This window comes from Pithys albifrons, chromosome 15 (assembly GCF_047495875.1).
Source record: "Pithys albifrons albifrons isolate INPA30051 chromosome 15, PitAlb_v1, whole genome shotgun sequence".
NCBI lineage: Eukaryota > Metazoa > Chordata > Aves > Passeriformes > Thamnophilidae > Pithys > Pithys albifrons.
In genome coordinates, this window is record NC_092472.1 from 15483859 (window position 1) to 15501860 (window position 18002).

The following is an 18002-nucleotide window of genomic DNA, read 5'->3' on the forward strand; positions in this document are numbered from 1 at the left end:
GTCGCCGAGCATTGGAAGGGGCTGCCCAGGGAGGTGGTGGAGTCCCCATCTCTGGAGATGCTCAAGAACCGACTGGGCACCTCACTGCGCTGACAAGGTGGGACTCCATGGCCTCGGAGGTCTTTCCCAACCGTAGCCATTGTGCTATTCCCCTCGTGCGGAACCACAGAGCCCCCGGGCGGGGCAGGGCCGGCCCGCCCCGCCGGGCTGTGCCCGCGATGGGCGGGGAGGCGGCCCCGGCCCGGCCCGGCCGCGCTATAAGAGCCGGAGCGGCGGCCCAGACCGGGTTGGGGTTGGAGTCGCGTTCGCTGCAAGCGGAGAGGATCGTGCGGGGCCACCATGTGCGGTGAGTGACGGGCCGGCGGACAAAGCGGGCTGTGCGGCTGCTCTGCCGGCGTGTCCCGAGCCGGGGGCGCCGGGGATGCGGGACCGGCATCCCGTTTGGTGATGGGAAGGACAGGGACCGGCATCCCGTTTGGGGTTGGGAAGGAGAGGGGCTGGCTGGCGGGTGGAGGTGAAGCCGCTCCGCCCGCCCCTCTCCCCAAAGAGGGGCGATCGCCGTTCATTTCCCCCCGTGCCCTCCGTGCCTGACGCCTTGTCCCGGGGCTTGGGATGGGAATCGCCCGGTTCCCACCGCGCGGCTGCTCCGTGCGTGTCCGCGGTGCCGCGTTAAGGTCCACTCCTCCCGGTCCCGGTGCCTAATCGAGGACTAGGGGTTAGTCATGACTCACTTCCCAGCTGCGCCGATAGCGAGAGTTTTGTGGTTTTCAAACAAAGGCAGTGAAGGAGCTTAATTCGTAACTGATGTGAGTTTATTCACCTTCCTTTATCTAATAAAGATGGGATAGTGAAGATAATTCCTCCACCGTGTATACAATTGCTTAGATATGCGTTGGATCAGATTAAAATCAAAGTGGGGGTTCAGAGGCTGCTAATAAAATTGTATTTAGTTATGGAGGAAAATTCATCGAAACTTTGTCTGTCCCATCACCAGCACCTCCTGTCAGGTCTGGAAGGACACTTCTGTTGAAAGTAGAAAAATTTGCGCTTGTACTTCTTAGTCGTCATGAACAAAACCTCTTTTGTGAGACGCAGACTGAAAGTGAGTGGAGTTACTGCTCCCAAAACTGCACTTTCCAAGTTAGATATCTTTTCCCTGCCTCCACATCCTCTTTAACTGTAACCTCAGAAAGACCAAGGAGTCCAGGAAGCCTCTTTCACTTGAATGGAAACACCAAGTGATACTATTTGAGAACCTACGTGACAGATCGCTATCAATGAGACAAACTCAGTGTCCTCTAAACAAAGCCCCTTCAGGTGACAGACTTGGCTCAGTGCCTGAGCCACCCAAAGGTATTGATGGCAAGCACTAAGCCACGTAATATCTGTAAAAAAATTGCATATCTGGACTATATAATGATTGGGAAATGAGGGTGTTAACAGAGGTAACTGACTCAGTATGAAGTGGCAAAGAGCAGTAGGCCGTGAAGTGCAGTGAGAGTAGTACAAGTTTTTTTCTTGTCAACTTTTAGAGACCTTTCAGGTGACGTTTGTTCCCAAGAAAGATGCCCCCCAGCTTGCTCTGCTGATCTGCTGTACGAAGTGCAGGAGCTCTTGGGATTGGAATCAAGTTTCTAAATTACATTTTTTGTTGTTTTTATTTTTTGCATATTTTTCCCAGTTTAAGTGCTGAAAAGTCAGAGAAAACACAGTAGGATGTATTAAAGTAGCACATGAAGATTTATATCCATTGCTTTATGTTTTGAAAATGTGTAGGTCTTAAATTTTGCTATAAACATGCCCTCAAGAAAGCAAAATTGAGATGTTATCACACTGCCATGCAAGAAGACAGTATAGCAAATTATGCAGGGTTTAAAAACAGTTCAGATGCTCTTAAACAGTTTTAAATCAAATTGAGGATATGAAGTTGAGACTGGGACTTTCTCAAATCTGAGTTTCTGGCACTAGCAATGTGCTTACCCCAATAGAGACATAATTTTATTTTTTAAAAAAACCTAAATAATTTTGCTCAAACTTCAAGTGAAGGCTGCCCCCTTCTTGATTTTGGTGAAGTCTTGCTATCGCAGGAGTTCTTGTGGAATTTTCCCACAAAAAACTACTCAATTTACTTTTCCTCCTCTTGATGCTCTACTTGCAGTCCTGAAAGGTGAAACTCTAAACCCTTGATAGGCATGCAGAGGGAGAGCCTTGCTTCCAGTGTCTGCATCGATTGAAGCTGGTTTTAGTGATGTTTTAACAACCTTCTGTTTCTGCTTTTAGTATCTCATGCTAAAGGTAAACCACACATGATTGGCCTAGTTCATGCAAATTGTGCAAAGTTATAAACTAGATTTAATGTTTAGTTCAAGAGAGCAGTGCCCCAATAAAACACTTTTTAGATGCTTTCATTGGATTTTATGTTTCTGTGTACTTGAGTATCCTTGGGGGGAGCAAGCTCAGGAAATGGCATCTAATACCTTGGGGAGGTCATTATAAAGTAACGTGTTAGCATCACAAAACTCTTTATCATGAGATGATTCAACTAGGATTCAGTCATACTGATGTGCTTCCAAGAAGGAATTAGGCTACAAGAACCCTTTATCAGGAATTATTCCTACATGAATTGAGTAATATGCTTTAAACCTGGCCAAAATAATGACTGAGGGAGGGAAAAAATATGCAAGCAGATAAATCACGGAACAGAAAAGTCTCAGAGAACAGTGCTAAGATTGATTTCCTTTAACTGAAAGGGTTTATAACACATTCCTTGAAGTCAGGCTGCAGCTATTGTTTGCATTGGGAATGGCCTCTGGTGACTTCTGCATCTTCTAATTCCCGGGTGTGGAAGTGCAGCTACAATTCTCTGGAAACAAGGAGCTTTTGAACAGTGGCAGCACACTGAGGACACTTTATAAGGATGGTCCCAAAGGAAGGTTCTTCCTGGAGCTCTGTGTAGTCAAAGATGCCACATGGAACATCCAAGGCTGATGAGCCTTAAATTCGTTGTGAAATCTGGCCTAGAAAGTAGAGTTGGATCTGAAGTGAGGTGTGTGGCAATTTTTTGGAATGATGTTGAGAAATTTGTATTGAAGAAATTGAAGAATGCTGCTCTTGAGGTTCGTGGTTAGTGCCAGAGAACGGTAAATATCTGGCTGGAAAAATGTTTAACAGGCTCTCAGTCTAAAGTGACTGTATATAACCAGAGGCATTATTTTTCAAAACATCCATGAAGAACAGTATTTAGCTGTTGAAATTCCCCAATACCTCTTTAAATGCAACTATTGTCTTAATATCGCTGTTAATGTTGGATGCTCTAGAAATAATTAGGCTCAACTCCTCGTAAATCTCACTTCTGAAGCAGAGAAGCATTTTCCACCCTTTAATCTTTCCAAAATAAATTCAGAGGCGAATGTAATAGTCTTTTAGTCTCGCTGTCAAATCGACAATATTAACGGCTTTTAAACCAGTGGAGTAACCGACTTCACAACAATATTTATAAGGGAGATTCGTTGGTGTATCATTGTAACAGTTTCTTCACTGCAACCATTTACAGTTCAAAAGCCTTAATTGAAGGGGAAGAGGGTGTTAAATTTCAAACAAAGGCTTTCTCTATCTAAAACACTTCTCTGAACTGCTTATCTGTTGAGCTCTTGAAGTCTGGGGTTTTTTCTAACTGTAGTCTCCGGTCCTGACTTGTTGCTTGGAGAAACTACTGAAACAGTGAAATTAGTTATTTCTGTTTTATTGGGGGACAGACTTGCAAAAATTAATAAAAGGGCTTAATGTATCCTTATAAAGTCCAGAATCCCAGGAAGAGCAGTGGAGAGAAAAGGAATGGTTGTGTTTTCCTTTGCAGGTGACCCTTTTATTACACCTTTCCTAAAGATAAAACGACATCCATAGAATGCTCCTAATAAAGTAATGCTTGTGTGCTTTTGCCTTCCAAAAAAAAATAGAATTAGGGTGGGAAACCAACCCCCAAACTAAACATGCCTCTTCTTGGTTGATGACTGATCTATTCAGGAGAAGAGGGATCAGACTCTCAGGCTCTTCCAGGCTCTGTTTGCCAAGGAGGCGAGGAGTGAGTTCCCTCTCGCTGACCTGAGCGAGAGGGGCACGCACAGAGCTCTGTGTCTCCCAGTTTGCTCTGGCAGCTCCATTGTGCGGAGGCGCTTGTTTTTTGGGTGACCCTGTTTTGTACCTTCTGTTTCTTTCCTTTGTTGTCCTATCCTATTGACTTCTGCCCTCTCTTCGTGTTTTCTGCTTTATTCTCCTCCTGCTGAAGTGACTGTTGTGCAGAGGATTAAGCTGGAGCCTTTCAGAAGTAGATGTTGTGCCTCGTACCTACCCATGGGTATTTAAGGCCATGACTTGGATTACAAAAGGCTCCTTGTGTTAGTACCGGTGAATATATTCCTTCTTTGAATGTCTGGATATGAAATAGATCACAATGTTCCCATTTTCAGCTGCGGTTTTCGCGAAAATTAGAATTTTTTTCACCTCTCCGAACTGTTTAACTCTTAGTGGGTAACATGAGGAGAGCGAAACTGGCCAAGAAAATGTATGTTTTGTGTGGTGAAAATGAGGGTCCTGAGTCCTTAATTGTGTTTGAACTCTTACCATTCAAAAACACATTAGGAGGAATTGAACTAAATGGGAGGTTGAGTGCCTCTAGGGCCTCTCCTTGATATTGATTTTAAAGGGTTTTTCATTGAGTCTGAAGGCATGAAAATTCTAAAAACAATCTTGCTTTCTTTTTTCCCCCCCTCCTTCCCCTTTTCTCTTTAAACAGGAATTTTTGCTTATCTAAACTACAGAGTGCCTCGTACTCGGAAGGAAATATATGAAACGCTGATAAAAGGATTACAGAGACTGGAATACAGGGGATATGACTCTGCAGGTATGTAAGCCAACCCAACAAATGAATTTTAGCAACCAGTAGCTCATTACATGAATTTTTAGGTGCTTTACACACCTGGCATGTTGGATTTTTCTTTCTTTATTCTGCAGATTAACAGATCAGAACTAATTATCTGGATTGGGGAGTACTTTAGCTTTCCTCAGGACTTTAAATTGGGTGTTTGGCTCTGTAATTAGATGGTTGAGGTTTAGTACACAGAAGCAAAACAGAATGTGAGGAAGATCTTTATACAGAGCCATGTAGTTTGTGCCTCAGCTTTTTTTGTGCAAGTGAGTCCCAGTGGAAGGGTGGGGAAGATCAAACTTGTTTCTAAATTTGAGATGGTTTATTTCATCAGGCAAAATACTTCAATCTGTCCTTAAGCAAAATTTGGGGTGTCTCCTGTATGTTTTGGTCTGTGCTTCATGTGCTTTCATTTGAACATAGACAGGTCTAGCAACAGAATTCAAGTATAACCCTTTGAAGTATAATTTAAAAATAATTCTTTCAGTGGTGTGTGCTTGTTTGTATTTTCTCAGCCTTCATCCAGTGGGTTTCATGCTTTAAATAACACTTGTGACTGTGTCCTGTATTGTAGGAGTGGCAATTGATGGAAATAATAATGAAGATAAGGAAAGATTCATCAAACTAGTTAAGAAAAGAGGAAAAGTAAAGGCCCTGGAAGAAGAGTTGTACAGTAAGTGTCTTAAAAATTAGTCCTTTACTTTGGCCTCCCAGTCACATATAATCTGCATCTCAGCAGAAAACCAGACTATAAAATTGCACTTATGATTTTGTATCAGAAAGAACTGCATTGTGAAATCCATTAACAGTTCAATTGTTTGTGCCCCTCAGACCTGCACTTTAAAAGCGAGCTGATATTCAGATATAGCACTGTGAAATTATCAGTCTGCTCTCTCCTGTCTTGGTTGGTCCTTTGTTCAAATCCTGGGGCTCCTTTTGTGCTTTACTGATGTGATTTCTGTGCTGGGTGGCTGAAATGCTGAAACGTGCACTCTGACAGAATTTACAACCATTTTAAGCAGCTGGCTGTCATCACAATCTGCTTTATGCAGTGCTTCCATCTGGGAAGGACTGCAGTTGTGTTTTAAGAGGTTTACACCATCATTTGTAGTAATGGGGTCTGTTAGCCTGACTGTTGGTATTGGCTGAAAATGCTCCAGCCTTGGCAAACAAAGTTTTAATCACAGTAGCTTGAACTTTTTGAAGTGTTATGTCGAGAAAGCAAATGGTTTAAGAGAAAGCCAGAAGATAACTTTTAGATTTTTGCTTGTAGGAATTCTCTTTGTGTTTTACTGCTTTTGTGTGTGTGTGAGAGAGAGAGCATTAAACATCCAGTAAACTGAATTTCTTCTGCATAGAACAAGATGACCTGGATTCAAAAACGGATTTTGAAACACATTTTGGAATTGCTCACACTCGCTGGGCGACCCATGGAGTCCCAAGTGCAATAAACAGTCACCCCCAGAGGTCAGATAAAAGGAATGGTATGTAATCTCTGCAGCACTTGAACAGTAGGGATCTGAAATGACTCAGCCCACATTGCACATATGTTCTTACTAATGTTATGGTATCTATTTTTTGTACTAGTTCTGGGCTGTTGCCATTCTATCTATCTTGGACACTTTCACAATTAAATAGCCTCTTTTCACACTAAAGTAACACTGCAAAAAGTTAATGAGATCTATTCTCTGAAAATTGCAAATTAGTGGAAGTACAGCATTATTGTTTTGAAAGGAAAGACTGAAAATGTAAAGTTGTCAGTATTGCCTGGGCCAGAAAACAGAGATTTTGTAGAATTTTTTACTTGAGATGGCCTGGTCCTCTTCTAATGGGTGTAGTTTAGAACTGCTTTAATGATTTGGAGCTGCCTTCAGAATTTGTAAGCTTCTTTCTGTTGTCCATGTTGTGAGCAACTGTGGGTCTGAAAGACAGAAGAGAAAGTTTCCAGTGTTCTCCTAAGGGCTTTTTAATGTTCTCTTTAATTTTGTGTTCTAAGTTAAATATCTTAGTTTTTCAGTGCTGCTGAATATATATATTTTTCCTTTTAGAATTCGTTGTTATCCATAATGGAATCATCACAAATTATAAGGACCTGAGAAAATTTCTGGTGAGTCTTTGTCAACCCGGTTCTAAAACTAAAAAATAAATGCTCGAACAGCTACTGTCAGATCTGTCCTGACTTTGGTGGAACCTGAACTCAGGTTTCTTAATATCATCTGTAAAAGAGTAGTGTGAAGGATTGTCTAATACAGACAGTAGCTAGTGAAGTGCAATATGCTCTTGTACTGCTGAATGCAAAGTATTTATGAGTAGAGTAAGAGTTTGTGCCCAGATTCTTTGAGAGGGTGTGTGGAGTGAGCTCCCTCCTGTCTCCTGTTGTTTGACAGATTCTCAGCAAATCTCAGTACATGTTGCGTTACTGTATTTCCCAAAGAGTGGCTGTGACAGGATAAGTCCTTATATTTTATCTGCAGAGATTTATATCCAGTACTCCAATGTAGTGCTGTCTGATTGTGCTGTTCTGGTGGGAGGCAGCTGAGAGGCTCTTCAGTGTTTCTTGTCTGAGGATGAACTCACTTTTCTCTCTTCCATATGATATTTCAGGAGAGCAAAGGCTACGAATTCGAATCTGAAACAGATACAGAAACAATCCCCAAATTGATCAAATACATGTATGACAACAGAGAGAGTGAGGACACCAGTTTTTCAGCCTTGGTAGAAAGAGTTATTCAGCAGCTGGTAAGTGGGATGCTGCTTTTTTCCTGTACTACAGCAGAAGCTACTTGTGGGGTTCCTTAACATTCTGCATTTATGCATTTAGAGCCTCTCCAGGAATTCCTAGAAGGTGCTGCAATTAACACTTGTAGGCCTCCAAACAATGCATAATAGACCAAGAAATGAGATTAAAATTTCGGAGAGTTCAAGGCCTTTTCAATGTTAACTTTTTCAGTTGCAGTAGCAGTGGATTCTGTTTATTGATTTTTTTTGTTGTTGTCTGGGTGGGTTTTTTTTTTTTTAAGGAAGAGATTATCAGAGATTTTTAATGAAGCAGTTTAATTGAAAAAAATTGGTAGGAGCCTCTGGAGGGTGAGATTTCTCATAAAGGGCAGTGTGTTCTTGAAGGCCATTCTAATCATGTTAAACACTGCTGTGATTCAAGTGTGGCCGATGCCTTGGCTCCCCTATTTGGAAATAGATCTAACAAGCTGTCCTGGTTTCCACACTGGGAAGTGGGAATCTACTGTTACTCAGTATGTGAATGCTTAAAAACTTTGATAGCTGCATTGCAAACTTGGAGAAAGCTGCCTTTGTTTCCTCCCCCAGTCTCTGGGCAGATGTTTTCCCTCCCCTTCCTGCAGTTTTACACTTTTTTCACCTCCCCTGTCTCCTCTTCAAAGCAGCTCTGTAGGATTCCTTCAGGCAGGGCTGGAATACACACGGAGTGAAGGCCTGTGGGGGTCAGGAGGGAACGGTTGAGGGGAAGGGAGGCTTCACCTGCCTGCAGAACAGGGACAGAATGCTCTGAGTGCAGCCCCATGGGAGGAGGGAATGTCACCATCTCTCTTCTGCTTGGAAAGTGGGGGGCCTTTGCTCCTGCATTTGGAATTCTGCTCCAGCTTGCCAGCTGTGTTAGTGCTATAGAGTTATTTCTGGGGTTTGCTACTGTGTGTGTTTTGTTTCTGAAATATGTTAATGAGAACAAGCTGCTTAAACTAGAAATAGTAACTCCAAATTTTTTAGCTAAAAATGCATGATGATGCACTGCAGGCACATTCTTATTAAAAGTCTTGCTAAAAGTAAATGTCTAACAATCTTCATGTTGATTATGGGTAACACCTCTGACATTTTCATAACCCTTGCATTAGAAACTGTTGCTTTTATTTATAAAGAGAGGCTAAGTGCTCACTTCCTGATCTTGCAGCTGTGTAATGTCCACGTTGGCTTGTTCTGCTTCTTGGCCAATTCCTTTAAAGGCTCAGTGTGGCCTCCAGGAAGAGATTCCTGATAGCAGTAAAGAGTGTTCCTTCAGAGCCTCTTCAGGGAGAGGGGCCTCAGTTTAATGAGATGAATCTAATTGAGATAAGCTGTTTAGGATGTCTTTTTTTCTCCCTCTTTTGTTTTCATGGTTTCCAGGAAGGTGCTTTTGCATTGGTTTTCAAGAGCATCCATTACCCAGGTGAAGCTGTTGCTACCAGGTTAGTAAAAGTCCATTTTATACATAATTCATGATTTAGGTTAAAAAAGGCTAACATCTCTTCAAGATACTAGAATATTGATGTTTAAAGTGCTTAATTAACCAAAACCCAGCGAGTCAATAAAGAAGCTCAGCATATCTTCTGTTCTGAGGTTGTATAAGAGTGTGCTGGCATTTCTCCTATAACAGCAAGGGGAGGGAAAAGGTATTGTTCAATTTTACTTCACATAAAGACTGAGATAAGTATTTTCAGGTTGGCTAAAAGGCCATCATAGTAATAGGTTTTACAAATAGTGTTCTATAACTGTCATAACACTGATGATTTCTTTCTGTCTAAGTTCTACTTTTATTTATGACTTGGAAAACAATTTTCAGGATATGTGAAGGTATTAAAATAGCAACTGAAGTAGCAGTGGGAATAAAGACTGTTTCATACTAGAACCCAAAAGGCCGTTGCTTCTGGGGTCTAAAATAGGACTGCACTAAAATTGTGAAAAAACCAACTGTACCATCACTCTAACTGGAGAACATCTTCTGAAATGAGCTATTCTATATGTGGTTCAGGTTTGGATTTTTAGGACTGAGGGCATTAAGAGAAGCTAATCTTGTAATTTGAGGTATTGAGGGAGGGTAACTTGTTCCTTTATTCCTGTGATACTTTTTTTTAAACAAGGTCTTCTGTGTGGCCCATATAATTAAAAATTATCTTATATTCTACAGTTTCAGAAGTGCAGTTGTGATGGTTGACATTTCTGAAGTTGAAAGGTTAAAGGGTATAAATTGGAGCTTATTGCTGGCTCCCTTCAGAGGCAAAGTAAGCTTTGTTTCAAACTGGTGCCTGTATTAAGCTGTTTTGTGATCACTGGAAGGAAAACAACTGGTTCATGTACATTTTCCTCTACCTGGGTGTAGTTTGTGGGTAAAGCGAGACACACAATACTTATTTCTTTAACATTTGGCAAATCTTAGGGAAGCAAGCCAAGTTTATTTAACTTCTGCCATGTAATGGCTTTGGGATTGTGGCTGAAGAGGCTCTTCCTACTTAGGAATCTAGATGGGATGTTGTCTTTTGACTTCACAGGTGTCCTTGGACTTTGTATGCACATCTCTCTTCATAAATTTGCTTGTTTTCCCTTTTCTAGGAGAGGGAGTCCTCTGCTCATTGGGGTCAGGAGCAAGTACAAGCTCTCAACTGAACAGGTTCCTGTTTTGTATAGAACGTGTAAGTTGATGATTTTCAAGAACTAAAACTACTGTTCCTTTATGATTAGAAATTAAGTTAATTGGTCTTTGTACTGTAAAAGTACCAGCTGACACCCCAAATTGCTTCTTAGCTGAGGATACTGTATTTTTATACTACTGAACGTGTAGTTCATGTGAAAGACCCATAAAATAACTGTGTAACTGTGATACCTCAAACCTGTACAGTCTGTAACCTCTGACTGGTACAGAACTGGTTTTGCATTTAAAATGTCTGGTTTCTTTAACAGGCGACATTGAGAACGTGAAGAACATCTGCAATTCCCGGGTGAAAAGACTGGACAGCTCAACCTGCCTTCATGCTGTTGGGGATAAGGCAGTAGAATTCTTCTTTGCTTCAGATGCAAGGTAGTAAAAGTATTTGAACTTTCCTGAAAATACTGTTCTTTGTTTAGAAGTAAGATAGTTCTGGAAATTTTATGCTGTCTTGCCTCTGTGTAATGGCTTTCTGATGGAATAGTTTTCAATCCAGATAACTTCATTAAAAGCCCCCAGGTTCAGGTACTTGTTAAATGTGAAGGCTTATCATCATCATTTGAACTGCAAACAAATGCAGTAAGTGCCAGTTGCTGACCTGTATGTGAAATACATCCAGTGTAGGAAAGGGATTTGAGTAGAAATGGACATTACCAGCTGAGTGTTTGGGCAGACTAAAGGTTAGTTTGGGCTGTGGTGGCACAAAGAAAACAGTGGTGTGGCTCCAAGGGTGGCAGATACCTCGACATCAGGTGCACCTTTATCTCAGAAAGAAGATTGTGACCTTAGCAGCATCCCTCAGGGACACTGGGAGGCAGGAGCAGATCAGCAGGAGCTCCTGCAGTGGCTCCTGAGCCTTCTGCTCTGGCTCGCTGTGAGAGCACAGGAGGAGCAGCAGATGGAGCCATTGCCTTTAAGATGGCTCTGTCTGCATTTATACCCAGAAGGAAGAGATAGAAGTGGGGCTGGAAGTGCTGCTGTGGCATATTGATGGCTTTGCTGTTACCAGCTCTGATGTGTCAGCTTTGCCTTGCTCTGTTTGTTCTGCAGTGCCATCATTGAGCACACCAACAGAGTGATTTTCCTGGAAGATGATGACATTGCAGCAGTAACTGATGGGAAGCTCTCGATTCACCGTCTGGAGCGCTCGGCCAGTGATGATCCTTCCCGGGCCATCCAAACCCTGCAGATGGAATTGCAGCAAATCATGAAGGGTGGGTTGAAACATCTGAAAATAAGCATCATCAAAAATGGGTAGTTACTGTTTGTGTAGATAGGTAAGGCAGAAAACTGCCAATTACATTATATTTAGGCTATTTTTACTGGGAGCTGACTATTCCAAGTTTTGAGACCAAGACAGGATGGGCAATCTGTGACCCTACCCATTTTAGCCTTGAAAAGTCATAATACTTCTATTCATTTCAGTATTTAGTGAAAATGTAACTAATATTAATATGTTGTAGTTGTTGGCAAAGTTTGACTGTAAAGACTGACCAAGAATTTATGTGGAACACAGCAGTTTCTTTAAAAACTAATTTAGTTACCTTGTCATGTTGGGAAATGAAATGAACCAGAGTAAACTACTTGTCCCTCCTTCCTTCTTGCCTATTCCCAAGGTTTTATTTAAGCTGACACAGACAAATTATCTTGCTATCACAGTTCATCTTAAAAGTTTTCTCTGTATCTGGAATAGACTTAAAATAAAAAGCTTAAGCGTTACCATGCCATGTTTTTGTAAACAGGTAACTTCAGTGCCTTCATGCAAAAGGAAATTTTTGAGCAGCCAGAATCAGTTGTCAATACGATGAGAGGAAGGGTGAATTTCGAGAGCAGCACAGGTAACTCAGAGGTTTCAAAACTGTAAACATACTAACTAGGAAATATAATACACCATTGATGCACACATTTATTCGTTTGCAGTTCTGCTGGGGGGACTGAAGGATCATTTGAAAGAAATCAGGAGGTGCCGAAGACTGATCATCATTGGCTGTGGGACCAGTTACCACGCTGCAGTAGCTGTATGTTTGGCTCAAATGCTCATATAACTCTAAATTTCTGGGGTTTTAGACAACACCTCTTCATTTGCTTCTTCTTCTATCTCAAGCTTTGTCTTTCATTAAGGGGTCTCACCCTTTTATTTAGTTTCCCTTCGTGCCACATTTGGTATTAATGCCCCAGTTCCACTACCTACCATGCTAGAAGTTGACTTTTTTCACATCGGTTTTTAAAACTCTGGTGAGCTGCAAAGACCAATTTTTCTAACAAGAATCCCTTTAGATCATCTCTGAATCATGATGTTAATGGGCAGCAATATTAACAAATACTGTGTGCTGCTTGAATACAGACTCGACAAGTGTTGGAAGAATTAACTGAATTGCCAGTGATGGTGGAACTTGCCAGTGACTTCCTGGACAGAAACACACCTGTATTCAGGGATGATGTGTGTTTTTTCATAAGCCAGTCAGGTGAGCAGCCTTTGCTGTTGAGTGTGTGCTGCACAATTGCTTTCCACTGCATTTTGCCTTGTCTAAGTGTGGATACAGTTATTTAGAACATGCTTGTGTAGAATTTTATGCTTTTCAGGAACCATTACTATCCTCTGCCTACCTAAATCAAGATGTAAATGTTTTCCAGGTGAAACTGCAGATACACTTATGGCCTTGAGGTATTGCAAAGAACATCGTGCTCTAACAGTTGGCATCACAAACACAGTTGGAAGCTCAATATCCAGGGAGACTGACTGTGGTGTGCATATCAATGCAGGGCCCGAGATAGGTGTGGCAAGCACAAAGGTAATTGCTGCTCAGTGCCTGACTTTCATAATTCAGCCCTGTAGAATCCAGTTAAAGTTTTAATTGTAGCAGTTCAAACTGAGATGGTATTAACTCTATGCAGACTTAGCTGCTAAATGGTTTTTTTTTTGTCTGCAGGCTTACACCAGCCAATTTGTGTCTCTTGTAATGTTTGGCCTGATGATGTCTGAAGACAGAATTTCCTTGCAGAAGAGGAGACAGGAGATCATTAGTGGACTAAAATCATTGCCAGGTATATTGAAGGTTTGGGTTTGAGGAGGCACAGGGGATGTTGGCAATATAAAATACTACTCAGGGAAATTTCTTTCCCATTTTTTTTCCACTCTCCTCCTCCTTCTGAAAGGGAGACCATATGAGAAAAATAGACTTTTCATTTCTGCATTATTTGACAATTTTACAAATGCCCTTCCAAGAAACTTATCAGGAAGGTTGAAATTTTCAGGGGTTGGGTTTTCTAATTACTATAAAGTAGTTTTGTATGAGAAAAACTTCTTGATCTCCTAAGTTGAAAATTTTGGTTTGAAATTTTTAAAGCCTTGCACTTTATATCAGGATGGATAAAAAGAAGCTAATTCAAGGTGACTTTAAAATGGATGTTCACAACTCCCTTTAGAAATTCAAATGGGATGAATGAGTCTAAACCAGTAGTTGCTTTACAGTTATTATTGTAAATAAGGCTGGGGAAAATATCCTTAAATTGCAGTCACAGTTGCTAAGTTTAGTGATCGAATTCTATTACATGTATTTATTCCATTAGATAATTAGAACACTCTATACCAAGCAAACTTTTCCAGTTTAAAAAGAAAATTTAATATTATTTTTTCTGTGCCTCAACAGAGATGATTAAAGAAGTCTTGTCCTTGGATGAGAAGATACATGATTTGGCTCTTGAACTGTACAAACAAAGATCATTGCTGGTTATGGGCCGTGGGTATAATTATGCCACTTGTCTGGAAGGAGCTTTGGTAGGAACTTCTCAATATTGTTGAATATTATTTAAAATAAGATTTTGTGCCTTCTGCAACATAGATTATTTCTAATATTTCATTACAACTTAATTCTGCTGCAGTGAACCTGCTATCTATAACTAGGAGCATTTAACTGAACACATACACAAGGTGACTTGGATACAATACCAGTTTCTTGTTTCTTTCCTGCAATAAATGCATCGTTTAATGAGTCTATTTAAAAGCCAAACCCTAACAATTTACATTACTGACCCATTTGAAAATAACATCAGAAAAATACAACGTGCTGATTTTGAGAAGAGATGCTCATGAAGGAAAGTCATGAATTACTTTAAGAACACTCTGGTGGAATGGACACGTATCCACCTCTCACAGGACTTTGAAGTGTTGAGGACAGACTGCAACAGCCAAGGCTGTGCTGGGTATTTGGTTCCTAAAGTTCCTGTTGATTACTCCAGTTCTTTATCTGCAAATGCATGTGCCTGGGCAAGCTCTGCTTCCACCCACAGCCTGCTGGAAATCCCAGCAGGCAGCCCATGTGTGATCACTAATAACTCATCTTTGAAAATACCAACTTGGTACCATATGGCTGCATTTCAGTGGCGGGGGTCCAGCTTTGGTGTTTTGCTTCTTGTGGCTGCTGTTTCTCGTCTGATTTACCAGTAAATTGATGGCATTTCCTTTTTTTCAGAAAATTAAAGAAATCACCTATATGCACTCTGAAGGGATCCTGGCTGGTGAGCTGAAGCACGGGCCATTAGCCCTGATAGACAAACAAATGCCTGTTATCATGGTGATAATGAAGGATCCTTGTTTTACCAAGTGCCAGAATGCTCTGCAACAGGTCACTGCTCGGCAGGTGGGATATCTCACTATTAGTGTCATTGGGAGAGAGATTGTGCCCATTGTAATGCTGCTGACTCTGCCTCGAAAAAAGCTGATTTTTAAAAAATTATTAAGTTATTAATAAGGTGCTACATCTGCTTTGTAGGTTGTCATTGCAGATTAACACCAGCAGTTAACAAGGTTGCATATGGGTCATTTGTTTGTTCAGGTGTTTTGTTTTGTTTTGAAGCAAATGGAATAATGTTAAAACTCTACAGGGCAAAAACATTTGAGCCTTACAATACAATGAAAGGCAAAAGTCATTATGCAAGGTTGGCATTGCCTTTGTTAGCTACTTGAGTGTCTTCAGGCATACAGGGATGCTGTGAAAGCAGTTCTAGGCCAGCTCTTCACTTAACACTGCAAAATTTTATTTTCAGGGTCGCCCAATCATTCTGTGCTCTAAAGAAGACACAGAAAGCTCAAAATTTGCCTACAAAACCATTGAGCTGCCTCACACAGTTGACTGCCTTCAAGGAATCTTGAGTGTTATTCCTCTTCAGTTGCTCTCATTCCACCTGGCTGTTCTCAGAGGATATGATGTAAGTGTTTTCTATATTTAACACTCCAGTTTGTGCAGTTCTGAATTTCCTCCTACCAGTGTAAAGTGAGAGACCCAGTTGTTTGCCATATGTAGCAAAGAACTATGGAAATAGTTATTGGAGCTTACCATGACTGTGGTGGTACAGGTGGCATTTCAGTGCCATTCTTCAGTTTTGTGGGTTTTTTAAATTTGCCATCCTTCTAAAAAATTATAATTTGCTTAGTTTTATTAGTTAAGAATGGAGATGGGACTTTTTCAGAGAACTAAATCTTCAGTTGTGATACTGCACTTTAACCTAAAATAGGTCAATGCTTTCTAGAGCTTGGATTGTTGATGTGCAGGTGTGTCACTTTGATAATGATGACAGCTTTGGGAAGGTGTCCTGTGCAAAACAAACGTGTAATTGTTAGGAGGCTTTTGGAAGCAAGGATGAATTCCACTGCGAGTCATTATCTGCAGGACTGTGGTCTGTTGTGTCTAGAATAAAGCAAAGCTCCTTCAGAAGTCTGAAAAAGCAGACTAAATGAACTGTTAAATGCAGAATGTCAGTATTACTCTGTCATACTGAAAGTCTGTCTCTTCGTTCTAGGTGGACTTTCCAAGAAACTTGGCCAAATCTGTTACTGTAGAATAACAGCCAAGAACAGCTGATGTTTTTGTCACCAGACCTCCAAACTGCATTTGTAGAAATGTGTTGTTCTGAATTGATAGGAACACTTTTTTTTTTTTTCTGAAGAGAATGACAGTGCTAACTGGAAAGTGTCAGAAGGATTTATCTTGCAGCTTTAAAAGCTTTTCATGTGCCTTGTACCCACGTGCTTTTGCTCACAGCAAATATTCCTCTCAGTCCTGGAATTGCCAAAGAAGATAAAAATTGTTTACACATGGTATACTGAATGAACTTTTCTACTGTGCAATATATATATATATATATACAGCTCTCTCCAGAGTAACTGTGAACATTTTTTTAGCCTACACTACTTAACTAGTTTTAAAGATATAGTATTTATAACTACAATTGTATAGCTTTTTTTAAGTTATTTTTTTAGTACATTGCTTATCTGTAACATTGGTAATGCTCAGAATATAAACACTGAGCATGTTGACACTCGTGTAAAGTTTTTGGGGATTTCCCTTCTTCAGCCTCAAACTGGAAATTTGTTGTCCCTCTTCCTCACCACCTTCCTCTCCTCCCCTTTGCATCTGTGTTTCATATTTAACCAGTCATTTGCAAAGTTCTTCTGTGGCTGTAAATTCCCAGCTATGTTCAAAATTTCTGCTTCTTTCAAACAATTTGTAAAGTCAGAACAACATTTGTTTTCTGTGCCACCCCAGCTCTTATTTGCATAACATGTACAGTGCAACACAATAAGGGAACCGGATGTCTTTCAAGTGATATTTTTGTTTAAAGAGGGTACAATGAAACTACAATGCAATTAAAAGATTATATAATTCTTCTTGTTTTGTGGTCTGGTTTTTTTTTTGTGTATGTGTGTTTTGTTTGGTTGATTTTTGTTGTTTGGTTTCAGTTTTGGTTTTTTTTAACTTGATGACTTCCCATCTCAGGTCTGAGAAGTTTCCCATGTACAGATCCAGCAGTGGAACCTCTGTAGGTCCTGCTGTTGTTCACACCAGCTCTTGATTAAAACTTTGCAATTTACCTTCTGCTGAGGTAGGTGAATGTGGGAAGAAATTTCCTGCAGGTGAAAATAGAAGCTGTGACTGTTTTAATACCTGCTGTTCGTGGTCTTGAAGTTGCCTCCTCGGCCAAGAAAAAGTTGCCACAAACTTGCACTTAATACAGTATCCAAACTCCAGGTAGAAGAATATATAAAACAAGAAACTCAACACCCTATACTGGCACAGAAGAGATTACTCAGTACATCTTCCAATTTTAGTGACATATATATTTGCAAAAGCACACTTTGCTACTTGTGCATTAACCTGCAGTAGGGAAGTGTCTATAAACCTCCAAATAAGTAAGGTGGATACACACATGAAATCCTCTGCTCATTTGGTGTTTTTCCCAAAAATGGTCAGAAAGCATAATATTTAATTTTTCTTCATTTTATTAACGAAATGCTTGACTAGTAAAGTTTTCTTTACGATGTTTCTCTGCAGGTTTGCTTCTTAATGGAGCTGTTTGAATGCTTATGTAGGTTAAGAGCTTGAAAGTGTTCACCAGATTGTAATAGTTACTGGAACTGCTCCAGGACTTTTTATATCCACATAAAAGAACCCAAATCATAAGGAAAAGCAGAGTGCTAGTCTGACCAGGTGCCAAGAATATGTAACTCTGTATCTTTTGGTAAGTGATGCAAAGGCCCCTTTTATTCTCTGTGTAGAATTAGTATCCTCTTGTTAAAAAGTAGAACTGTCAAAGGATAGTGATGCCATTTAGTCTGTATAACACATTAAATTGATTTAATAAAAAAAT

The 18002-nt window shown here is 40.5% G+C and overlaps 1 protein-coding gene across 1 annotated transcript; it reads left to right on the plus strand.

The window, feature by feature from the left end:
- Positions 1-270: 270 nt before the first annotated feature.
- On the plus strand, positions 271-17019 carry GFPT2 (glutamine-fructose-6-phosphate transaminase 2). Its single transcript, XM_071570022.1, has 19 exons — positions 271-346; positions 4793-4900; positions 5499-5597; positions 6283-6408; positions 6973-7031; positions 7529-7663; positions 9059-9120; positions 10262-10341; positions 10610-10727; positions 11406-11569; positions 12098-12193; positions 12276-12373; positions 12700-12820; positions 12990-13147; positions 13286-13400; positions 14006-14133; positions 14828-14995; positions 15402-15563; positions 16155-17019. The coding sequence occupies exons 1-19, from the start codon at positions 340-342 to the stop codon at positions 16197-16199; spliced, it is 2049 nt and encodes a 682-aa protein (XP_071426123.1). The 5' UTR covers positions 271-339; the 3' UTR covers positions 16200-17019.
- Positions 17020-18002: the final 983 nt, after the last annotated feature.

Excerpts from the sequence above, each read along its gene's own strand:
- GFPT2 (XM_071570022.1), top strand. Across the intron at positions 10,342-10,609 it reads TCCTGTTTTGTATAGAACGT|GCGACATTGAGAACGTGAAG; the intron begins GTAAGTTGATGA and ends TTTCTTTAACAG. Across the intron at positions 12,374-12,699 it reads GTTACCACGCTGCAGTAGCT|ACTCGACAAGTGTTGGAAGA; the intron begins GTATGTTTGGCT and ends GCTTGAATACAG.